The 23,558-nt window shown below is 52.9% G+C and overlaps 10 protein-coding genes across 10 annotated transcripts; 6 read left to right on the forward strand and 4 right to left on the reverse strand.

Annotated features, from left to right (window-relative positions):
- Positions 1-131: 131 nt before the first annotated feature.
- M421DRAFT_52769 (guanyl-specific ribonuclease Pb1) lies at positions 132-608 on the forward strand (the record flags this gene model as incomplete). The annotated part of the gene is made up of 2 exons (XM_033595050.1): positions 132-444; positions 499-608. 2 exons carry the CDS (start codon positions 132-134, stop codon positions 606-608), a joined length of 423 nt encoding a protein of 140 aa, XP_033453522.1.
- On the reverse strand, positions 520-2,118 carry M421DRAFT_415619 (alpha/beta hydrolase fold domain-containing protein). The gene is made up of 2 exons (XM_033590768.1): positions 1,931-2,118; positions 520-1,881 (listed from the first exon to the last, which is right to left on the reverse strand). Exons 1-2 carry the CDS (start codon positions 2,034-2,036, stop codon positions 854-856), a joined length of 1,134 nt encoding a protein of 377 aa, XP_033453523.1. The 5' UTR covers positions 2,037-2,118; the 3' UTR covers positions 520-853.
- A 404-nt stretch (positions 2,119-2,522) lies between these two features.
- M421DRAFT_415620 (uncharacterized protein) lies at positions 2,523-4,447 on the forward strand. Its single transcript, XM_033590769.1, has 3 exons — positions 2,523-2,961; positions 3,009-3,819; positions 3,868-4,447. The coding sequence occupies exons 1-3, from the start codon at positions 2,571-2,573 to the stop codon at positions 4,289-4,291; spliced, it is 1,626 nt and encodes a 541-aa protein (XP_033453524.1). The 5' UTR covers positions 2,523-2,570; the 3' UTR covers positions 4,292-4,447.
- Positions 4,448-5,165: 718 nt separating this feature from the next.
- M421DRAFT_415621 (subtilisin-like protein) lies at positions 5,166-7,740 on the forward strand. Its single transcript, XM_033590770.1, has 4 exons — positions 5,166-5,762; positions 5,817-5,939; positions 5,988-6,619; positions 6,667-7,740. The coding sequence occupies exons 1-4, from the start codon at positions 5,531-5,533 to the stop codon at positions 7,579-7,581; spliced, it is 1,902 nt and encodes a 633-aa protein (XP_033453525.1). The 5' UTR covers positions 5,166-5,530; the 3' UTR covers positions 7,582-7,740.
- On the reverse strand, positions 7,541-8,603 carry M421DRAFT_415622 (uncharacterized protein). Its single transcript, XM_033590771.1, has 2 exons — positions 8,097-8,603; positions 7,541-8,043 (listed from the first exon to the last, which is right to left on the reverse strand). The coding sequence occupies exons 1-2, from the start codon at positions 8,558-8,560 to the stop codon at positions 7,656-7,658; spliced, it is 852 nt and encodes a 283-aa protein (XP_033453526.1). The 5' UTR covers positions 8,561-8,603; the 3' UTR covers positions 7,541-7,655.
- A 945-nt stretch (positions 8,604-9,548) lies between these two features.
- Positions 9,549-10,182, reverse strand: M421DRAFT_415623 (uncharacterized protein). The gene is made up of 2 exons (XM_033590772.1): positions 10,116-10,182; positions 9,549-10,067 (listed from the first exon to the last, which is right to left on the reverse strand). The coding sequence occupies exon 2, from the start codon at positions 9,887-9,889 to the stop codon at positions 9,731-9,733; it is 159 nt and encodes a 52-aa protein (XP_033453527.1). The 5' UTR covers positions 9,890-10,067; positions 10,116-10,182; the 3' UTR covers positions 9,549-9,730.
- Positions 10,183-11,201: 1,019 nt separating this feature from the next.
- M421DRAFT_51722 (aspergillopepsin A precursor) lies at positions 11,202-12,816 on the forward strand (the record flags this gene model as incomplete). The annotated part of the gene is made up of 6 exons (XM_033594960.1): positions 11,202-11,289; positions 11,350-11,648; positions 11,695-11,940; positions 11,987-12,157; positions 12,209-12,670; positions 12,727-12,816. 6 exons carry the CDS (start codon positions 11,202-11,204, stop codon positions 12,814-12,816), a joined length of 1,356 nt encoding a protein of 451 aa, XP_033453528.1.
- Positions 12,817-13,880: 1,064 nt separating this feature from the next.
- On the forward strand, positions 13,881-18,469 carry M421DRAFT_415626 (uncharacterized protein). Its single transcript, XM_033590773.1, has 3 exons — positions 13,881-17,067; positions 17,118-18,349; positions 18,427-18,469. Exons 1-3 carry the CDS (start codon positions 14,113-14,115, stop codon positions 18,437-18,439), a joined length of 4,200 nt encoding a protein of 1,399 aa, XP_033453529.1. The 5' UTR covers positions 13,881-14,112; the 3' UTR covers positions 18,440-18,469.
- A 118-nt stretch (positions 18,470-18,587) lies between these two features.
- Positions 18,588-21,608, reverse strand: M421DRAFT_51556 (uncharacterized protein; the record flags this gene model as incomplete). The annotated part of the gene is made up of 4 exons (XM_033594943.1): positions 18,588-18,970; positions 19,049-20,423; positions 20,477-21,483; positions 21,542-21,608. Coding segments are annotated over 4 exons (2,832 nt in total), but the record flags the coding sequence as incomplete, so codon positions are not given.
- M421DRAFT_193301 (uncharacterized protein) lies at positions 21,418-22,241 on the forward strand. The gene has a single exon (XM_033588025.1). The coding sequence runs from the start codon at positions 21,671-21,673 to the stop codon at positions 22,121-22,123; it is 453 nt and encodes a 150-aa protein (XP_033453531.1). The 5' UTR covers positions 21,418-21,670; the 3' UTR covers positions 22,124-22,241.
- The last annotated feature ends 1,317 nt before the right edge of the window (positions 22,242-23,558 follow it).

The following is a 23,558-nucleotide window of genomic DNA, read 5'->3' on the forward strand; positions in this document are numbered from 1 at the left end:
GCGGTGATGAACAACATAAGAGACGACAACATCCCGTGGAAGAGAAACCAGCCAGTCCAGCCAACTCAGTCTTTCGCTCCACTACACCAGTCTCCCACCCTCGCTACCCAGCATCCATCGCAGCCGTCGCCATGAAGTTCCTCTCCATCCTCGCCCTGATCGCGCCCGTCGCTTTCTCCCTCCCCACCTCAGTCGTCACAGAGGCTCCCATCGAGGACGCTGCCATTGATGCCCGCGCGTGCTACGTCACCTGCGGAAGCACCTGCTACACGAGCGCCCAAGTGTCTGCCGCCCGCAGCGCGGCATACAGCTACGTCAAGAGCGGCGGCGTCGCCGGAAGCTCGACCTACCCTCATAAGTACAATAACTATGAGGGCTTCGATTTTCTCGTAAGCGGTAGCTATTACGAGTTCCCTCTCAAGACCAGCGGTGTCTACACCGGCGGTACGTTTCATTCGGATCCAGGCCATTTGTAGCTTTCACTGACGTGCAACGCAGGATCCCCCGGTGCCGACCGCGTTGTTATCAACGGCAGCGGAGCGCGGGCTGGCGAGATCACTCACACTGGTGCTAGCGGCAACAACTTCGTTGCTTGCTCGGGATGGTAGATGTTGGAAGGCTGGCTGGGCTTGGGCCTTGAGAAGATGGCGGACTTGAGCTCTGGCGAGGCAAGAGCATTGATGAGTTTATGATTGAGAGATACCTTTGCAGCGTCGTTAGCAATGTGCAAATCAAGTGAGCGCGTTGACCCGTGAGAGTCATTACTGTATGCTGTGTGTGACGTTGACCTTGTCAGGAGGTATTCGGCATTTACCAATTGCGACCAGTCCCTACTTACACGTCGCCTTGCTGGCTACAACTTCGCCTTGACCCATCCTTCGACGACTTGCTTGCTCCCTGTGCCTGAGTCGCCCTTGTACCCCAGCACTCTCTCAAAGATCATCTCGTCATGCATTGCCCCCTTTGTGATGACCACATTGACATGCCCACCTCTCCGTCTGAAGCCAACACTGAACTTCTGCGCAAACGCTTGAATCGAATCAATTAGAATCTCGTTGCCCCCGCCCCAGATCAATACTTCGTCGACAACGTCAGCCACAGGCTCCCACCACTCCGGGCTTGCGATGACAGGCTCAGTGTAAGCATCGCCGGCGAAGGGAGATTTGGAGTTTAGGAACGCCGCAGCCCAGCGAGACAGTGGACGGCTATCGAAAACATCTCTTTCTGCGTTCCGTTCGTGTGCTGCGGTGTGGTGTTGAGTCAAGCTGACCCAGGGCGAGATGAGCATTGCTGCGTGAATCTTGCCGTTCAGCCTCAGCTCAGCGATCTCCGGGTGCGGATGCGCGAGGTGCGAGAGTAGGGCGAGTGTCAAGTTGCCGCCTGCTGAGTCGCCGCCAACGATCAGATCTGCAGGATTGCGGCCGAGCGTCTCGGTCAGATACTGGAAAAGCTCCACGGTCTGGCGTAGTTGTGTAGGGTAGGTGGCTTCGGGCGCCAGATCGTACGCAAGCAACAATACGCTCATGTCTCCTCCCACACTCTTCCGCATATCGTCGAGCCAGATGAGATGCCCTGACATACAAGGCAGCACATATCCTCCGCCATGCAGATATACAAGTGTCTTTGGTGCGTCTTTGTTGCCGAGCCAGTGTGCTTGCGTGCCGCTGGGGAGAGTGATGGAATCAGGCGTGAGTTTGTAGGATTTGCAGTACTGATGGTAGACGGGAGTGCATGTGGTGCTGCCTAGGTATCGATCCTGCGCGATGTCGAGATTACCGAGCTGGGTGCGGAACATTGCCAGGGCGACGTCTTTCCAGTAGGTGCTTGCGCCATTTTCGCCCTTGAACGGAGACGTGAAGGCTCTACCTGTGGCAGCGGCGACTAGAATTGGCTGTCAGTAGAGGCCGGGACTGAAAGTCGCTCGACGTACCGGCTTTCAGTACGGCTGAAGCAATGCCGAGCTGGCTAACATCCTGATGAATGAACTTGGGAGGAGCTCCATTTGGAGGCGGGCCAGGAGGTGTGTCGCCTGCCATGATCTTCAACTGGGAACCTAATCAGATGGTGTTGAAGCTTGAGGAAGCACGATGAAGCTCAAGCCAAGCTGTATCACCTCGGTGATCCATGCTGACTTGTATCACCTCGGCGTTAACGAAGCGGGGTCCCCACATGCGTACCGGTACTCGAGGCGACCCGGCAGGATCACGCTGTGCATGGCAGATGCCCGGGGACTCGGGCGGGGTCTGACAAGTCGTCAGACCGAGGCGTCGACCATCGTCAAGACAAGGAGTGCAATCAACAGCTGTGTTCTGAACCCGCAGTCAACTGCTCCTTTCAGACCGCTATTATTACTTCGCACAGATGCCATTGAGTCCAAGGCGGCGGTCGTTCCTTGAGACGGCTGAATAGCTCCAGGGAAACGCCGAGCCGGTAATGGCCGAACCCCAGGGCAGGGCTCGGGACTCCGGGTGCACACGCGGCAAGATCATGACTCGTTTTGGATTCGCAGGCTGCCTCCTTCAGCAGAATACGAGTCGCATTTGCGTGCTGCAGGCGTTCCCCCAATCGCCATGGCGGCTGTCCCCCCGAGCGAAGCCAATTCCCCCTCCTCTGTCGCGCAAGAGGACGACAGCCACGCCGATGCGGGTCAACCTGCCGCGAAGAGGCGCCGCACCGCCCCGGCCTCGCGCGGTGTCGCAAACCTCACCCCGGAGCAGCTCGCGCGGAAACGCGCAAACGACCGCGAGGCCCAGCGCGCCATCAGAGAGCGCACCAAGACGCAGATCGACCGCCTAAACCAGCGCATCCAGGAGCTCGAGAGCCAGCAGCCGTACCACGACCTGCAGATTGTGCTGCGCGAGAAGGAAGCCGCCCAGGCCGAGAATGCCGACATCCGGAAGCGCCTCGAGGGCGTTCTGAGCATCATCCAGCCCATTCTGCGCGCCGCGGGCGGTCTCAATGGTGCGTCGAGTCACTTGACACGGCAATTGAGTGCTAACAGACGCCAGAGCTGGCCGCTGCTGCCGAGCGCTCGCCGCTGCCGGTGCCGCCACACCACCAGCACCGCGAGGTCGCTGCACCGCCCGTCGACCCGCGCCAGTTCCATGCCACGCTCCAGGACATTGCGGCAGGCACTTCGCAGAACGGCACCCACTCGCCGGCCGGCACAGACGCCTCGCGGCAATGGCCCTACCCCGGCGAGACGCCTGCCAGCCATATGCGCGGTTACTCCCACGACAGCGCAGCCTACGCGCACGAGCGACCTCGACCTCAGATCCAGGAACCCTATGACGAGCGCATGGGCGTCGAGTTCCTGCTGGATCACGACCAGCGTCGACACGTAGACCCGAACTTGCCGTCTCCCCAGCAGCTGCCCCCCAGCAACGTATGCAGCAACGGCCAGGGCCAGTATGCGCCGAACCTGGTGCCATGCCTCACACTGCCACGGAACATAGCGCCCACCTGCCCGCTAGACGTCATTCTGCTGGAGTTTCTGCAGGACCGCCAAGCACGAGCAGCGGAGGGCGTCCCTGTGAAGACGTTGGTCGGCCCGCTGTACCCCAACTTCACATCGTTGGTATACCCAGATCGCGCTGTAGACGCGCATCCGCTGTCGAAGCTGTTCACCGACATCCTGCGAACATTCCCCGACATCTGTGGCTGGCCTGAGCAGGTAGCCATTGTCTACATCATGTTCCTCGTCATGCGCTGGCAAATTGAGCCTACGCAGGACAACTACGACAGACTGCCGCACTGGGTGACACCACGTGCTAGTCAACTGTTCACTGCCCACCCGTGCTGGATCGATCATTTGCCTTGGTAGGTTCCAAGTATGCCTCATATCTCACTCAAACTGATACCATTCAGGCCTGGACTTCGCGACAGACTGTGCGCCCAGCAGCCTTTCATACTCTTTGACACGTTCTTCATCCCTTTCACAACAACGGTATCGCTGAACTGGCCTTACGAAGCACGAGACGTCCTACTGCCCGCATCGAAGATCCAATCCAAGAGTCTCTCTGCCGGCTCCTCTTCAGTCCACCCATCCTCGCCCTTCTCGACACACGTGAACGCCGGTAGTCCAGCCGCGCCACACACCCCACAAGCTGATGGCACACCGGCTAGCCTGCCATCGAGCACGAACCTGCCGCCAAAGGAGGACGATCAGTGGCTGATTAACCCTGCGTTTGAGACACACATGAGGGACCTGAATAACTGGTCGCTGGGCCAGAGTTTCAGGGGCACGTTCCCGCAGTTGGCGGGTGCCGTTAAGATCAAGGAGGGCAGGTGATGTGGGTTGTACACCGTATGCAGCGTATTGGCGCTTCCGCGTAGTTTCGACGTGCATCGGTAAGGAAATGCTGTGGACAGGGTGCTGTGATAGATGTAACAACAGAATAATGTATGACTTCATGATGCCTGCTCACACTTCGGAGCGGAACTGTCACAATCGCCGCTCCTGCAGGGTTCTGCTGAATCCCAGATACACGAGAGTGCCCCGTATACCGGAGTGTTCTTCAACAGCACCTCTTCGAGTGCGAATCGGACCTTCGCCGGTCAGGTTTTCAGGCCCCCTTTACACTTGACCCCTACACAAAGAGGTAGCTTGACAATCCGACCATGGCTCAGTCTCGCACACACTCCTTGCACATGCGCTCGTCGCCTCTCGAAAGGCTCGAGTAAGGATCCATCACGGTATCGACCAGCGGCATTTCGTGATCGTACTTGTACTTGCGCGCATTTATTCAATTTATCCAGTCGGCCTGCCGACCGAACACAGTCTTCGGAGATTTGATCAGAACCAGTACTCCATGGGCTTCCGGCCTGGCATGTTGAGCATACCACCGGGTACGATTTACCGGTATGCAAAATGTTAAATGTCACACTCTGGTCACCTACGGTAATGTCATCTCAGACGTAGAATGTCATCTTCCTCCGTGAAGCGTAACACTCGAACACGATACTGAGCATAGTTGACATGGTTGAGATGAAGAGAAACGACCTAGTTCGGTTAAAGAGAAACGACGTGGTTCCGCTAAAGGTAAACGGTGCAGGTTCAATGATTTAATCCCGGCGTTTCCGGTCGGCTGGATCGTCGCTCCATCATCTCCGCTTCCTTAGCCGTGTTATCAACTACCTTCCTATTCCATCACATCAAATAAGCTTTCCCGTGGGCCTCCAAGCTTCCCAGCCAAGGGCAACCAAGCTTCTATTGTTCGCCGGTTCGCATATAGATACGGCTATCAGGATTGACGCAACGCGATTGGCAGATCTACAATGCAGATGCTTGCGCACCGAGAACCAGGGACACTACAGATGGCCAACGGTATCGCCTAGGCTTCATGAAACAGGACAAATACATGCCTGTCCTATCAGAGCGATGGCTTCACCACTTGGGCCGTCGTCAGCAGGAAGCACGGAATGAGTACGAGGATGACAGCGTCAGGCTCATGCTCATCTACAAAATGCCGCCGACTGCACATTTAAAACGCTCTTCAGTAGTCCTGGCCTGAAGGGTCACTCTGCAAAGATGCGTGTCTCAGAGTTATTGTTACTCGGCCTCAGTAGCTTCGTAGTAGGCTCACCACTCGGCTCGCATGTGCTCCACGAGAAGAGGGATGCATTGCCTGTTGCTTGGACCAAGCACTCGCGTGCTCCCAAAGACACAATCTTGCCTGTGAGGATCGGTCTGACACAACGCAATCTGGAACACTCAGACCGTTACCTTGACGATATCTCGGACCCAGAATCGCCAAACTTCGGTAAGGAGTCCTTGTAATGGATTCTTCATCCATATCACTGATGGACGAAACCAGGAAAGCACTGGACCGCGGAGCAGGTCGCGAACACATTTGCGCCGCATCCAGATACCTCAAAGACAACCCTTGAGTGGCTCCAGACTTCAGGCATTAATCTCAAGCGAGTCAAGCATTCGATCGGTAAGTACGAATGTCTGTATGCTTTTGAGCTTCACTAAAGACGAATAGGGCGCAATTGGGTCGAATTCTCAGCTACTGTTGAGGAACTCGAGGCTTTGCTGCAAACAGAGTATCACTTCTACCAACACAAGGCGTCTGGTGGATTCCGTATTGCGTGCGATGAGTACGGGCTCCCGCAAGCTATCAAGAAGCATGTCGACTTTGTCATGCCCACGGTCCAACTTGATGGTCTGCAACCCATTGCTCAGAAGTCCGTGGCCACAGTCCAAGCTGCTGTCAATCTCACCGGCCTCACCGGTATCGCTAACTGCGCAACTCTGATCACCATCGACTGCTTGAGAGCCATCTACAACATTCCCGTGGGCAAGTACAACCACACTGGCAACCAGCTCGGTATTGCGGAGTGGGCTGATTACCTCTATCTGCCGGATCTCAAGACATTCTTTGAGAACTTCACCAGCCCCAAGATCCCATCCGACGTGGTGCCTGAATTCATCTCGATTGATGGTGGAAAGGCTTCGAACCTTTCATTGGCTGAGAATGGAGAGGCTATCGAGAGTGCTCTGGACTTCCAGACATCGTACTCGATCATCTGGCCGCAGCACGCGCGCTTGTATCAGAACGGCGATTCCGTCAACGTCGACTCTGTTGGCACATTCAACATCTTCCTGGATGCTCTGGTATGGTAATCCTCGATCTCTGACAACTCAGATACTGACAAGACCAGGACGCATCGTACTGCACCTACCAGGGTGGAGACCAGCCTTACGTTGATCCTGCCTATCCTGACCCCAACGATGCTCCTGGAGCCTACCTTGGTCCTCTACAATGCGGCGGTGCTCCGGTCAGTAACGTGATCTCGGTCTCCTACGTCCAGATTGAGGGGGCCCTTCCTCAATTCTATCAGGAGCGCCAGTGTCGCGAGTGGATGAAGCTGGCACTCCAGGGCGTGAGTGTCATCTTCGCGTCAGGTGACTCTGGTGTAGCCAACAGGTACAACGCCGGTTACAACAACAGTTGTCTGAATGCCGAGTTCGGCTACGTTGATGAGAATGGTTCGCGCTTCTCGCCGTCGTTCCCTGCCAACTGCCCTTACATCACTTCCGTCGGCGCTACAACACTCCGTAACTCGTCCATCTACGGTGGCGAGCAGGCTGTCGCCGGTCCAAATGGTCCTCAGTCCTTCTACTCTGGCGGTGGTTTCTCCAGCGTCTTCCCTCGTCCGTCCTACCAGGACGAAGCCGTTTCAACGTATCTCGAGAAGTACGCCCCCAACTATGGCGAGGCGGTCTTCAACTCCTCCGGTCGTGCGTTCCCCGATGTCTCCGCTCTCGGTCTCAATCTCGCAACTGTATATCTCGACAATACCTACGGCTTTGGTGGCACATCAGCGTCCGCTCCTATCTTCGCTAGTATCATCAACTTGCTGAATGAGGAGAGGTTAGAGAAGGGCAAGAAGTCGATCGGGTTCTTGAACCAGATCATCTACAAGCACCCTGAGATGTTCAACGATGTAACTATTGGAAGCAACCCAGGGTGTGGTACTGATGGTTTCCCGGCGAGCCCTGGCTGGGACCCTGTCACCGGTCAAGGGACACCTGATTACAACAAGATGAGGAAAGTCTTCTTGGACCTCCCCTAAGGTATAACAAGACTGCTATCGTTGTGGACTTGGCTTCATTGCAAGACATAAGTAGACAACGCAACGCTAGCTTACTAGTTCCGTGCAAAGCAGCCTGTCGATACACGCCCCCAATTGACACCTCCTTTCTCAAGTCCCTCCATGCCTTTAAGTATCTCATTAACCACCCAAGTAGAGTCGAATAGTTCATCTTCTGCCTCGATGACCGCCTTGTCAGGTAATCTTGACAGGGCCCTGATGTTGCTGATCCGCCTGTAGGACCATTGAGAAGTTGATTGATACACTGGCGGATCAAGACCACTCCGAGCTTTAGGGACACCCAGCCACCGCAGATCGAGGAAGCGGATTCGATTCCTTCGATGCTGGGGTATGGCGCACATGAAAGCCAGGAACGTCTCTACATTCTGGTGACGGAAGGAAAACGTGGGGAGGCAGTAGAGAAGATCAATCGCTTCCGAATAGCTGGGCGGCCGAGCATCAGTCAAGATGGTACCATGCGCTTGTCGAACACTTACACGATGCGGCACGAGCAAAGCATACCGAGCACACCAGGCCTAGTATCCAGCTTTCCCCGACTTCTCGCTCGCCCTCGACCAGAGCCCGTGCTCCGCCATTCTAATTGAACCACCCCACCACTCTTACCGTCGTACCTATCTGCATTGGTCAAAATAACGTGTCGCCATATCTGCTCTCGCAGTTCGGCCGGCAGCCTCGTCAGAGGGCTCTGCAGCTGCTCAAGTGTGCGCTGCTGGACTGTCTTGCCGAACCATTTCGGCCTTCCTGGTACTTCATGTGCAACGTCATCCAGTGGCAGTGTAAGCCTTCTCTTTCTTTTGACGACCTTGGGAGGCGTAAGGTCAGCGGCGGTTGGCGAGTGCTGCCTTGGAGGAGCGGACTGAACTAGCCATGCAGTCAGTGATACTGGCGCATTGGCGAGGTTATCCATGGCCTGCAAGACCCCGTGAATTGCGCCTGCCATCTTCTCTAGGATTGCAGAGTTCATTCGCGGAATTTGGAATGGTATGGTGCCTAAAGGTTGATGCCGCAGGATCGGGGCCACGTGCACCGCGTTCGTAGTCTCACCTGCATGAGGCGCTCTTGGCGATGACTCAAAGAAGGTCTGCTTCCGACAACGTGAAATAGTTTGGTTTGGACTACACAAGTTCGAATGGCTACAGTCCTGTATCGCCTTTCCATAGCTCTCCATCCATGACCCTGTATACAAATGCAGTGTCCAAGCGGAGTTCTTGGGTCTGGTGTGCTGTTCATTGATAGGGTCCAAACCACGACGAAGTCAATGACTTTGAGTACGCACAGGATATCTCCTGTACAGAATCAAAGACATAACCGTAGAGCGTAAGAATGGTTCTTCTCTCAAAGAGAATTGAAATTTGCAGTGGATATAGGCCCACTGGCGTTAGTATCTTCCCAGATGATGAATTTGCTGATCGGCATACTTTCTGACCAGTCTGGCAGCCACGAAGGGCAGCCACGTAGCTACAGCTTACCCGTGAGGCCGTACAGAATGGAAAGACTTTGTCGTGCTGTATGATAGCAACGGTCGTCTCCCAGTAGAGCTGTGATATCGGCGCTGCATAATCGGGGACAGCCAACTGAAGATCTATGTTGCGAAGTTAAGCAAATGTGGCGAAGATTCTATCGCGTGGCTCCGTGGTCTGGTGGTAGCGCGCATTTAAAGGCACTCACGATACGTTGCTGGTTCTGCCTTCGTCAAAATTTTCGTTGACCATGTCTCGAAGCCAGTCGGCAGTACAGACGCAACTGCCGCACAGGACACGAATAGGGCAAGTGCCTGGTCTGTGGATTCAGCAAAGCTGATCTTATGACGACCACGCACTACGAAGCATGCTGTAGCAAACGAGGCCTCCTGTATTGGCCAAATCCGACGAAAATATGACCGATTATGAATTCGCGGAAGGCCAGGTCAAGCGCTGTGTCTGATCGTGCTAGGCAGGACGATGCGCTTCACTCCTTCCGACTCTTCACTTTTGACGCCAGTCAATTCACTGTTGGCAGATTCCTTGATTCCCGCACCGCCGAAGTGCGCGAAAACTGAATCGCTGTTATGATCTACGATACCTAGCCAAACAAGAAAACTAGCCGCCTTTGAATAGATGTCTCCCATAAGCTAAATCTGTTGATTCCGCTCTGCCAAGTCATACTGGTTGATACAGATTGCATCGATCCACAGTGTCCTCTTGCCTGAGTTCTTGCGCAAGTGCACAAGGGCTTCATACGCATTCGAAGGGATGCGCAGACAATTCTCCCCACATTGAATGGTGCTCATGCAGGCAGTCTCGCCCTAGGCATAAGACAACGCCTCGTACTTTAGAGGCTCGTAGGTATCCATCGCTGCAATCAGCATGGAGTTCGAGTGTCTGGATAGCATTGGGATTCTTTAGGGAAAAGTGGATGTATCCGCCGTCATCGCGAAGGTCTTCAGGGTTCCGAGGTTCCATAATGCGCTATGTAATCAAGTGAATGGAAGACATTCCAGTTCGGCAAGTACTTACACCATCTTCCAACCTGCGAGGCTGCGGTCGGTCTGTCCCGATCTGGTGAGACTGCCGATTGGCGAGCGGGGTACTGTTAACATCTGACACGCCTTGCGCAACAGAAAGTGGCTTGATCTGGCCAGGGATGTGCTCTTGGGACACCTAGGCAAAAGCAATAGATGTGGAATCTTGTGACAGTGCTATTGCAAAGGATGGATGGCTGCCTGTGGCGTACGCTCAAGGCTTCTTTGAATGCGGCATCTATGATAAATTTCGGGTGTGCCCCGACGTTCCCCGGAATCTTGAGGGGTCGAAAGGTGTAAGAGGCTTTATTAAATCAGGGGCAGAATGCCTTCTCTGACGAAGCTCACAGCTGCAGATGTGGTGTTAGGAAACGTGCGAACGCGTATCGATGACGTCACCTACTTAAATGCACCCCAGCAGACGCTAAAGCCTAAGTGGCGATACTACAAGGAACGGGCCGTATACGTGCCTCCAGCCGTACAGGCATTCGATCATTTGTTCTGCGACGGAGACAAGACCGTGGCCATGACATCTCACACGATGTCCCCAACAGGTTACACTGAAGGAGGCAACTCCGGGCTTGAATCCTATGTTAAGCCTCAAACATCATATTACCCTTCATTATGAATACGCGGGGTACTTGGTTGAGGCTCACGATTCGCCAGGCCTCGTTCTGCCTTATCTGCAGCCGCCACATGTCGCAAATTTTGGTACCAGTGTGTTGCACTTACTTTTTTTTTGAAAATGAAGCCGGCGCGAATCACAGCCTGATCACGATGCTTGAAAGCTTGACAGGGCTTGGAAAGCTTGCTTCTAACCTTGTTCAATATGTCCGATGATCAATACAGCATGATTTGACTAGTCTAGGACCATAGCGAATGGTTGGACAGGTCTTGGTGGGCGAGAAGATTGCATTATAGCAGGTGCCGACGTACATCGTCCTCAAAAGGAACGAGGTGCACCTGTCGATTTTTTTCCTAAACACACCGACTTCAACCCACCTACTACTCTACCAACCTACGCAAGTTTTTTAACCAACGCTTTCCCCAACTGCACTGATCAAGTCCTCACATCAACAATATGGCATCATTTCAGCGATTAACCGTTGGGCGCAACTCCGCATACAAGGCCAATGGCACTAAATCGTATCTTCATGCCATGAGAAAGTGTAAGTGCAACACGGCAGAACTCTGTGTCAAGTGTTTGGTATCGTGACTGAACACCACAGTTGGCTTCCACCCTACCAAACCGGGTCCTTACTTTCAGGCTAAGGTTTTCCGTCCTCAAGGAAAGTTTGGTCGTGTCGGCGGACGCATGCGAGCACACTATGTTCTACAAAAACGAGTACAAGCATCTGCGGAAGAGAGCGCACAGAGCAAGGCTGCAGCATCAAGTAACGGAGCCACCGAAGGCGAGGTCCCTGCCGAAGACATCCAGAACGATTCATTGTATTTGTGTGAGGTTAGCATCGGCACGCCAGCGCAGAAGCTATATCTAGATTTTGATACTGGCTCTTCTGACCTTTGGGTATGTTCAACCATGGATATGACGCTCCTCAAGCTCACAATCACAGGTCTGGTCGACTGAGCTTCCCAAAAGTACCCTGAGCAAGGCGAACGCCAGCAATCAGCAAGTCGTATTTGACCCGAAGAAATCTAGTACCTTCAGAAAGCTCAGCGGTGAAACCTGGAAGATTCAGTACGGAGATTCTTCCTCGGCGAGCGGCGATGTTGGCACCGATGTGCTAGACCTAGGCGGCCTGAAGGTCGAGAATCAGGCTGTGGAATTGGCCAAGACACTTTCGCAGCAATTCGAAGAGGTACAAGCTGTAAGAACTTCAGATAAACACTGCTGACAGTAACCAGGGTAACGGAAGTGGTTTGTTGGGTCTTGCCTTCAGCTCCATCAACACGGTGTCACCAGACCCACAGGAGACACCAGTTGACAACATCATCACACAGAAGTCAGCAAAGGAGCAGCTGTTTACTGCGTACCTGGGCAGTTGGCGTGATGCAGATGAGGCTGATAAAGGAAAGGTGAGGCTGTATGCAGTGATAGCGCCGACTCATGCACTGACAGCCAATCAGAGCTTCTACACGTTCGGATTCATCGATCAGGACACCTTAGCAGCCAGTGGGGCCTCTGAGCCCAATTATGCTGATGTCGATAGGAGCCAGGGATTCTGGCAGATTCAGTCAACATCTGCTACCATCAACGGAGAGACCATAACCCGTTCTGGAAACACCTCAATCATGGATACCGGCACTACTCTGTGTCTAGTCGATGACAGTCTCGTAGATGCTGTCTACAAGGCCATTCCTGGCTCCAAGTACGACCAAAGCAGTCAAGGCTACGTATTCCCTTCGAACACATCCGCAGATGATCTCCCCGACATACAGCTTGCCATTGGAGATGCGATGATCGCCTTCCAGAAGGAGGATCTGGGCTTCGCTGATGCAGGAAATGGTATGGTGTATGGAAGCATCCAGAGCAGGGGTTCGATGGGCATGGACATATACGGAGACGCGGTACTGAAGGCTATGTACGCAGTAAGTGGTCTCATTCAAGAAATACAACAGAAGCCAGGCACTGACCATCCTTGCAGATCTTCGACATGAATAACGGTAGTCCACGCTTTGGATTCATCGCAAGAAAGGAGTCTAGTCAGAACACAGCCGCACCACCTTCACAGTAGAGTTCCTACTGTGTGGAAACTCAAAGTTCAAGAAAGGTGCATTTTGTTCCTTGACCATTTCGAAAAATCTTCTTAACAAGTAGTGGGCGATAATGCGCCAGGCATGTAATGAACCGAGCAATGATTCTACTTTAAGATGTGAAGTGGTGAAATGATCTCCACAAGTTTTTGAGGAGATGGAACGCAAGTTGAGAACGCGAAGTAGCCGCGCTCCCGGTGCCGGTACCGAGCACGCTCACTTGAGAGAGCAAAACAACGAGACCAGGAGGCAGAAGAACTCCAAAAGAGTGAGAGAGCTAAGACAAGGAGTGCTAATAAGGCATACAACGAGAAAATTGCTCAGGAGAAGCGTGAGAAGCGGGCAAGAGAGAAGAAAGAGCGTGACCAACAGCGTGCTAAGGAGGCTGAAGAAGTAGCAAAACGCAAGGCTGCCAGAGAGGCCCAAAAACACGATAAAAACGCTGAGAAAAGTATCCAATTACCTAATCAGGCTAAGCGGCAGGCCTCACGTCAATTACAGCCAAAAACAATGAAAAAGCGTGGTGGTGGAGGTAGTAGTAGTCATGCTGTTGATGCGACGCGCTCCCCATCACCACCACCTGTATACAACTCCCGTGGCCGCAGAATCGCTCCACGTAAGAAGTTTAAGTAGTCAAAACAATTGCACATCTATATAGATTTATCCACTACAAAATCTCGTGATAATAGCTATTCTATGTGGCTCTACAGCCTCAATTCTGCAGGTGCGTGTTTTGGTGGTTTGGCGCATTGCGGCAATCCGCGCATTGCGCGCACGGACACGGTACCGGTACCTAGCGCTACGCTAATCTATTCCAGCTTTCTATTCATCACGGCCTTCCAGGTAGACTTCGCCTTCGATCAGACTGAATCCAGCTCAACACCATCGATGATTGCACATCAACAACATTGTGTCGACCGTGACTGGACAGGATACAGGGATCTACTGCTGTTGGCGCGCGGATTCATCGCCCAAACGAGCAAAGTGTCAGCGCTAAAGGGAAGGTGGCTGGAAGCTGATCATCAATCAATATCGTTGGGGTGATCGAAGCTCATGTTTTCGCCTTTGCCTTTTGCCCCTCATACCGCAGTCTTTTCGTTCGTGGACGCGCAAAGTGCCTGTCATGGCTTCCACTTCACAAGAGAGCGGTCAGGGGTTCTTTATGGAATCGCCAACAGTTGTAACCATGGGATCCCTGGACTCAACCAGAACCACCCCGATAGGAGCAGGGAATGACGAAATTACGACAACGATTCCACTTGTCCAAACTTGTCAACATGAAGTTGCACGGAATGCCACAATTGTTGTTAAGACTCATGATGGAGATCGATACGTCCTGCCATATCTCCCGTGGAATGCGCGTTCATCGACTCCATACGCATTGTACTTCACTGACTGTGTCTCAGAACACGAAAGCGCAGATTGATGAGATTTACAGACTTCGAAATCGACAAAATCTTGCAGATGCAGTCAAGGACAACAAGTTCACCGTTCAGGATGGGGATGGTAACACAATTTTGCCTTCTTGCTGGGAGCAGGTCGTTAGACCGTCCGCAATATTGCAAATCGTTTTAAACTCGGACATACTGAACCCGGAAATAGCCTCGCGGTACCCCTACGCGGACGATCCTACACCTCGGTATCGGCAACGGAAACTGTCGGCCATACTTCCGGATAGCGATGCAGAGAGCGCAGAGCTACTTGATGTGGAGGGAAGTGTATCGCACAGGAGTGATGATGCTAGTGAAGACGATAAAGAGTTAGCACTCGACAGTATCAGCAGTGTGAGTGATGGAGCTGACAGCGAAGCTCGAGAAAAGGTTCCCGATGAATTTCTCCGCCAAGTGACCGTGCCAACTGATGGAGATGGCAACATCCTCATCTTCCAAGTTGACACTACGTTCCCTGTACCTCCACATCAGGAGTCGATGGACGATGGTGCGAACAATGAAGCGAAAAAGCGCGACACAAAGGTGTTTGCCGGAAACGCAGAGCTTATGAGCATCGCAAAGGCAGTTTCGGCTCAGTCAGATAGCCGGACTTCATTACAGATTCATATTTTGCCGGGGCCACGAACTCCTCTTACCGACCCCGACGTCAGCATACGATGGTTCCATGTACAGTCTGAACGACTAGACTTTGCGAGCTTCAGACAAACCTGTCTGATCATCTCTGGGCTATCCGGGCGGCTGCAAAAGCTGGTGCGACGGCTGCTTGACAAGGTCGAAAAGGAAAAGCTCAAAGTTTTCTTAGGAGGTATGTTCATCGAGCCTGGCACAGTGCTTAGAGCCGATGAAAAGCACCAAACAGACCCGCAAAGCGTCATCTTCAGCTGTATACCCTACTTCGATCTGCAGACACCGTCTAAGGAGACTTCAACCACTACGAATCGGTTCTCGTCCCGCACGCTCATGGAGTCTTACTATCCCTTCGAGCCAGTCCAAGATCGAGATGCAGAGCAAGCCCACAGGCTGTTCGGCAATGAGCGACGCAATGCTCTAGTTCATGTCCCAAATATTTGGATGTTGAACATAGGTTCCAACTTGGTGGCTACATGCGGCCATGGAGCACTGTCCAACGACTTTGTGCAGTCTATTGAGGTTGTTGAGACTAGTCGCTTTCAGGAAATGGATGAGCAGGCTGCGACCGCTACTATCAGGTTGAGGGATTGGGACCATCGCAGTCTGCTTTATACCCGGGAAGAATGTCGATCGTTCTTCCAGATGGAGCAAAGGCTCAGAGAGTTGAGATTGTGTTCCGCCTGTTCTCAAACAGAGAAAAGCCTGCAACTCTCTTGGCACACATCGGACGGTATTGTCAAGGTTGCGCCCGACTTGTGGCCTGGTATATTCAGACAGAGAGACGCCATCTTCATCGACCTGGAACTGTCAAGCGACGAGCCTGGAGATGACGAGAACAAAACTGGCTTGAAGACTACGCCCCAGAGCACATCGCCATCTATTCCATTCTTCCATTGGCCTCAAGCACTGGACATGGAGAAGACAAGGACCGAAGCTTTAATACCCGATGACATCAAGACGTCAATCCGGTGCTTGCAAAATGTCGAAAAAGCCATGCTTTCGGTGGTACTAAGCAGCCATGGCTCGTACAGCACAGTGGAAGAGACTTTCACGACGACTGCTTACTATCGCAGTCTCCCCGAGGAAACCACAGCACATGTGAAATTAGGACTCCCACCGTTACTCACTATAAGTGGAGAATCGAAGAGCTTCATGGTGGATTCCTCTACAGTGCACGAAGCACTGGTGGATCGCCAAAGGCATGCAATCGCGAAGGAGACACTCGAGCTTTATGAGACCGTGCAGAGCACATTGGCACTATTTGTCAGCCACGTGGATAAGACTACGATGCTACGGAAGTTATGGGGTGCTATGAAGAGCATCATTGATATCGCAAACGTATCCTGCAAAAGATCACCTTTGAGAGACGGAGGGTCAATGTCAGAGAGCGCCCGGCAGCCCCAGATCTCGCAAGGATGGTTTGTTCGCCCAGACATGGACAATCACAATATACTGGTGCCATCTCAGAAGGTCAAGCGAACTTTTGAGAGATGCAGGAGATGCAGTTCGAACAAGATGTACGAGACCTCTAAGGCAGCCGTGTCGCACTTGAACAAGCATCTTCGGCTCTTAGATGCTGCTATCTCTAATCATGTTCAACCTGAGCAGTGGATCGCTAGCTACTCTCAAAAAGAGTTGGAAACGTGGAATGAGGGAACGGCAAGTATACTCAAGGCAGTACGCAAGATAGCGCAGCAATTATTCGTCCAAGCTAAGGAGCTATCGGACGGTGTACGCAACGAAGACGGGCAGATGTCCGCTCTGTATACTTTACCACACGCGCTTCTCAATGCCTTTCGCCAACTACTTGTCTTCTACTTCGCTGCTGAAAGATCATTGTTCTTCACTGAGGAGTCTTTCAGCGACAGAAGAAAGGCTATCGAGGCACCCGAGTACATGACGGCTCTGCCGTTCTCTGCAGAAGGCCTGCGAGTCATCGAAGCGTTTGGCAACGGAGTGCAGCAGGCATTGACCTCGGCACGTGAGGAGCTTTGCTACATGGTCAAGTCGAAAGAACCCGTGGAGGTGTTTAAAAGGCTTTCGCTCAGTCCAGAGTACGTCTGTGGTTGGTTGATGAGAAGGCTTCTTGTGAAGCCACTAGAGAATAGCATGACAGTCAGTGACATGTACAGGGAGTACTTGTCGACTATCGTAAGTGTCTAGTATCATCTCTCATTATTGATCACACTGACAATTCAAAGCAATTCCAAGTCAATCATCGTCCCGGGAAACGGCTACTGCGCTCTATCAATCTGCTTCAAGAGGAGATTGCCGCTCTGCAAGAAGTCAACACGCAGCAAAGCAAGCTGATATCAAATTATATGAGCGTCCTTGATGACGAAACATACGAGAAGGATATACCTGGCCGCCGCGCCATGTTCCCATACGAACGCATGCTGCTTGAATCTTGCCGAGACAGCTTGAAGATGACAGATCAAGAGTATCGATATCTGCTCGCCAGGTGTGGTCCACTCTCAGACAGCACAAAGCAGAGTCTTGAGATCAATGAGGAAGATCATGGCAAGGCGATCATGGTCTTCACCATAGTCACAGTAATTTTCCTCCCGCTGTCGTTCGTCACTTCCTTTCTCGGCATGAACACGACCGACATCAGGGACATGGACAGCTCTTCAACCTTGTTCTGGGTGATCGCAATCCCACTCACAGCCTTCACTATGGGATCAGTACTATACATCGGCTACAACGGCGACGACTTACGGGACGTCTTCAACTCTGTGTATCGGACAGTTACAGGCAAACAAAACCGCAATATCGGCGCAAGAGGTATCAGTGTAGCTCAGCGCAAGCTGGCTCGAACGTCAGTAACAGGATCAAACAGCACGCTCGACTTCAGCAGTCTTGCAGACGAAGCCGAATTCGCCAACCCGAGACCTGAAGATTTCAACAATACATGGAGCAGAGGACACAATTATCCACGCCGGCAATACACATTGGAAGAACCTACCATGCACTGGCAGCCTTATGCAAGCGCTGCTGATCCTGTGGCTCCTGAGCCACGTACTGGTTTGCGCACGGAGCCCTTCAAGCAGAACGGCTATGCGTTCGAAAATGAGCCAGTGGAGTTGTACTTACAACGTACCAAGCGTGACCGCCACAGCCGCCTGGCCCCCGATCCGACCATCCGTGAGACAGCTCGCATAGAGAGACCGGAAGTACGAACTTACAACGAGACTATCGCTTTGGACGACCGCCGTACCCGGCGACACTACTCGCCTCCTACTATGGCCCCTCCATCTGTAAGACGGACCCATTGGAATGAGGAGGATGGATGGTACACAAGCCGGCGACCTATGGAAAGATCACGGGTACATTATGACGTTCCGCCACCCATATATGAGTGGACAAAGAAGAGCCACAGACAATATTCTACGCGGGGAGGAACAAGACGGAGAACGGACGACAAAGATGATTGGTGAGAGATACGACCCGCTAAAGAACTAACAGCAGAGTGGCGGTGTAAAGACCTCATGTATTAACTATTACTACCAGCAGGAAATTTTAGCACGCAGCTGACCTAAAAACCAAAACCCATGTCCATGTTCTGTGCGCTCTGCGCAATCGTGGTATCATCCAGGAAGTCATTATCGTAAACTGCCCAGCAAGTCATCAGGCAGTCAAGTGATGCACTGGGGAATCGCAATCAATCACGCTTAGGCGCGGCCCTGGAACACGGGATTCTGGTCGCCGAAGGTGGTGTGGAACTGAGAATCACCTTGGACGGGGGCACCGGAGCCGGTGGTGGAGGCAACACCGTCGCCGTGACCGTGACCGGTAGCGCTGTCGAAGGCGTTGTCGACCTGGTTAACGAACTGACTGGTAGTGGATGTGGGGTGGGTAGAGGACTGAGTGTTGTAAACACCCTCACCAGTGCCACCAAGCTGTTGCTGGTTCAGTCCCGCAGGGTATGTGCCAGTCTGTCCGGGGAGCTGATGGCCCTGAGCAAGGCCACTGTTGCCGGGTCCGGTACCGATCTGGCTAGTCTGGTAACCATGGCCTGAGCGATCAGGGAGTCCCTGGCTGCCAGCAAGACCGGCTCCAGTGAGACCAGCACCAACACCTAGGCCAGCACCAGCACCGTCGTACTGGTTAGAACCAGTGCCCGAGCGAGTACCGGTATGAGTGGTGGTGGAGTCATAGCCACCAGCACGTCCGTGAGGCTTGCGAGTAACCTTGGCAACCTGGGGCAGGCTAGAGGTCTCGCGGGCGGAGCCAATGGAGAAGACAGGGCTCTCCCACTTGTCACCCTTGGCAGCCAACTCCTTGTACTCGGTGGCCTTGGTGGAAATGCCACCGGGCAGAGAGATATTCTTGAAGATGGAGTCGTGCTGCGTGACAGCGACGTTGACCTGGGTGTCCTTCGTCTTCTCCTTAAGCTGCTCCTTCTTCTGCTTACCCTGCATGACGCGGCTCTGGGCGGCAGAAGCGTAGCGCTGGTACATGTTCTGGAGGTGCTCAGGGTCGGGGTTGCGCTTGGCCTCAGCCTCAGCACGTTCAGCCTCCTTCTTGACGTCGTACAGCATGGCATCAATCTGGTTGACAGAATCCTTGATCTGCTTCTCGAGGACCTTTTGGATGACGGGGCGCATGACCTTCAACAACAAAGGCTTGAACATGTTGAAGAGCAGCTTGTGATTGCTCTTCTTGAGTTTGATGGACAGGTTTTGGATGTCGGTCTCAACCTTGGTGACCTTGAAGAAGTGGGTCTGAGCGTGCTCGCGAGCCTTGTCGGCAGTTTCAAGCTCGACCTTGAAGCTGAAACCAGAGCCTCCCATGAAGATGTCCATAACACCCTTATCGGTGATGGAGGGGAAACCCTGCTTCTTCTTCAGGTAGTAAGAGACATCGCGAAGATCCATCTGGACACCCGAAACGGAGAGCATGACCTTGTTCTTGTTCTTGTTGGTAATTGACTTGCGTCCCCAGCGCCAGTAGTTGTCAGAGCCAAACTCCATGACATTGGGAGCAAGGTTGTCACTCTCAATGACAAGATTTTCAATGATAACATCGGCCATGGGATCGCTGTACTCGATACGAGGAATGGGAACGTACTGGACGCTCTCAAACAGACCAGGAAGGATGACGTCTGTAAGATCCTTGACGAGGTGAGGCTTGAAGGTAGTCTTGCCATTCTCGTCGTTACCAAGATCAAGGAAGAGCTTGTTGACAGACTGAGCGAACTGTCTGTTCTGCTCATCAGCATCGAACTGCTGACCGATGAACTTGAACTCGTCGGCAATGCGGTCGGTGTGGCCACGGTAGCGACCGCGAAGAAGTTCGTGACCCTGGTCGTAGATCTGATTCCACTCCTCGGTAGAACGGTCCTCAAGGATGTAGCCCTGCTGCTGCAAGCACTTGCGGATGTACTGATTGAGGTGCCTGAACCAGCCCTTAAGCTCTGGGTCTTTATCGGCGTCCCTGTAAATCTGGTTGATGGAGTCGATGAGGTCATCGGCGGAGGTACTGTTGGCGAAGCGCTCGAGGAGAGTCTTGATATTTGTCAGCCAATGCTTGTTCACTTTCTGGAAATCTAGATACACACCTTGATGTCAGCTTCCGCACGAGTGAGAGCGTCATCTTCCTGATGCGCACCTTGCACGGTTCCAGCGCCTTGCTGGCCGAGCTGCTTGCCGTGTCCGGCGTAACGCTCAGCGAGGCTAAGAAGAGTCTCAATCGCACGCTGATAATCCTGGTGACCCTGTACCTCGACGATCATCTTCTTCAGGCGCCAGATGGTCTGCTCACGGCGCTCCTGAGGCATCTTGCCCTTGAGGTAGTTGTTGAGCTGGTCGCGACGGGCGCGAGCCTTGTCCTGGTCCTCCTCGGGAATCTGGGCCTTCAACTGCTCCTTGCCCTGCTGGAGACCGTCCTGGACATTCATGCTTGTCGTGTTGCCAGACTGAGCTTCATGAGAAGCAAGCTGAGCGGTGTCACGGAGATCACGGGAGCCGTCAGGATGAGCAGCCTGGTTTACATCACCGGCGACCTGCTTGGCCTCCTGTTTGCCGATGGGAATTTTCTGCCTCAGAGTCTCCTTCAGGTTGCCCTTGGACATGTCGGGGTTTTCGTGCCAGGTGTTGTCCTCAGCAGGACGGTCGATCTGGTTGAGGGCATCTTCGGAAGGCTTCACCTTGTTGGCAGTGTTCTGGGCGGCGTCTCCAGCAATGTCACGGAGGAGAGTTGTAGCATCGGAAAGAAGCTTTCTGAATTGTCCGTTGGAGATCAGTAGAGTGCCCAACGTTCGCAGGCCGTCAAGTGCCTCGTTACCGTGCTGCTTGGCGGTTTCCTTGTCGACAGGTGCGCCAGGGAGCCTCTGGTTTCCACCGGAAATCTGCTCAGCATTCCAGATGAAGTCCTGGAGGAGGTTGCCCTCATTCTTGGTGAGAAGTAGGATCTTGGCCTGCTCGATGACCTTCCTCAAATCGCCGACAAGCTGCTGACCCTCTGTTGAGAGCTTTTTGGATGGTGAACTGAGAGGTTTTGATGCAAGCGCCGAGTTCAGGGCAATATCGATCTGCTTGTTGGAGGGAACCTTGCCGTTGGAGAATGCTGTCTTATCATTAGCGCTCTCATACTTCTGTGAACAGCTGTTGAATCAGCTACATACCTTGGAAGATCCCGTAGAGCTGAAGCTTGTTGTTAACATCAGCCTCCTTCTGCTTTACGTCCACCGGTCCTGGTCGGAGTCAGTCCCTGATCCATTCATGCGCAGTGACAGCTTTCAAGGTCGTGCTGAATGCGCGCTCACGTGCTGCCAGCCTGTTTTGAAAGACTGCGGGGTTACTCACGATTGACCGCCTTTCCTGTAGACATGATGTTCTGTGTTCTTGGGGTATCAAATGGGTATCAAATAAAACAAGTGCAATTGAAACAATGGAATGGGTTGAAAGTATTGTGCGGTTGTTTGGGGTATCTGGTGGGGTGTGATGTGAATGAGGCGAGAGAGGAGGAAAGCGACTTTATTGTTTGGCGTGACGCGAGCGTCTTCTGCTTGGGTCTTTCCATACGTCATCAGCCGTCACCTTTGTACAGTGGCCAAGGCAAGTGCCATTGGCCTAGGCGCACCAACGATTTACGATCCTGCCGCGGGGCTTCAAAGAGGAGTGCTGGCCCCACCTGGTTCGTTCAATTCCTTGAATTCAACTGTGAACAGCTTGTAATGTTTTGTGGAGCTCGTAGGACATCATGAGACATCTGACCGAAGCTCCGAAAGGTTCTGCACGCAGGCTTGCGCTTCAAACCAGCACCCCGATCACACAGTGCACACAGGATGTACACATTGGGCAATGGAGCCATCGCCCAATTTTCTCAGCTTCAGCCAGCGATTTTCCACTTTGTATTGAGCATGACCAACACGAGACCAACACAAGACACCCCAGGCTCAAAGGAGAGCGCGTCCCTGGTCTGGATGGCGGGCGATCGGTAGCCGGGATGCTTGAAGATCCATGACGTGGTGCTCATTTCGATGTTTTCAGCCACAAATCCCGTCAAGCATATAAGAATGGCATTGCAATCCCGCAACAACGTTTCAGAACACGAATGTCTGCACTGCACTACTGAGATTGAAGAGAGTCACAGTCCACGGCATTGTGACTGTGCAACTGAAGTTGCAAGCTGCCGGAAAGTGCGCTGGTCTGTCAAAGCGGTCGCGAACTGTTTGCGTGGGACGCGTTGCAGCCACACTTTCGGATTTGACACCGTGCTTAGCGCGACGCTAACGTGCCGACGGCAGTAGCGTGCCGTGCACAGCATTGAATGACGTCTGTCTGGCATTTTCGACATTCCTTCACTGCTATGCAGGGCGCATCGATTCGTTACCGAAGTCTGATGCATGCGGGCAAACGCCGTATTGTTCACCACGTGTCCACGAGACGAAGACTGAGGAAGCAAGAGCTCACCCTGCACCCCACATCCGGGAATCGCCACTTGGGTGCTCACTCAAATGCTGGCTATCCTTGCTTTCAGATCAATCGTTCTCGGCGATCCTGTGGACATGCTGTGGGAAGATTGAGGGTCTTGTAGAGGAGCTACTGTGGCAGTGCTGATCAACCCTCACGCTACAGCTAGGTGCCCGTCTGAAAAGGTTTCTGCGAGTCCAATGCACGTCAGCAGCCTTACCGCCGGCATGAAATCTTACACGCACAGTCTGAGATCGTTCCAGATGCTCTGAACGCTGAAGCAATCGGCATGCCCGTTGCATGTCATCGCCCCGGGTACCTGGAGCTACGCCACACCATGGTTCTGCAGGGCGATGCACGGTCTAGATCAAGTGAACCCTATACCTAATCAACGATGCTCTGATCAACTGTCATTGTTTGAAGTTCTACGAGCCTTTATTTACTTACATATTGCCAGTTTCTGTTGACTTTCGTGGCTACCCGACCAGTGAATAGTACGCCAAGATGCCATGCCGTCCGTTGGATGATGGGTAAAGTGACTTCTAAGTTTTAAGGGTCTCAAATCTCAGGATTGGACATAGTGTCAAGGCTGTTTCCTAGTTGTATCGATATCGCTCCAGTTTTGGATTACCGTTTTGTTCTTGTGTAGGAAGTAGTTGGAGTCGTAATGCATTTCGACAGAGCTGCTACCCATACTATTCGAATACAATCATGCTATAATGAATT

The sequence above is a fragment of the Didymella exigua genome (genome assembly GCF_010094145.1).
Source record: "Didymella exigua CBS 183.55 unplaced genomic scaffold M421scaffold_2, whole genome shotgun sequence".
NCBI classification, from domain to species: Eukaryota; Fungi; Ascomycota; class Dothideomycetes; order Pleosporales; family Didymellaceae; genus Didymella; species Didymella exigua.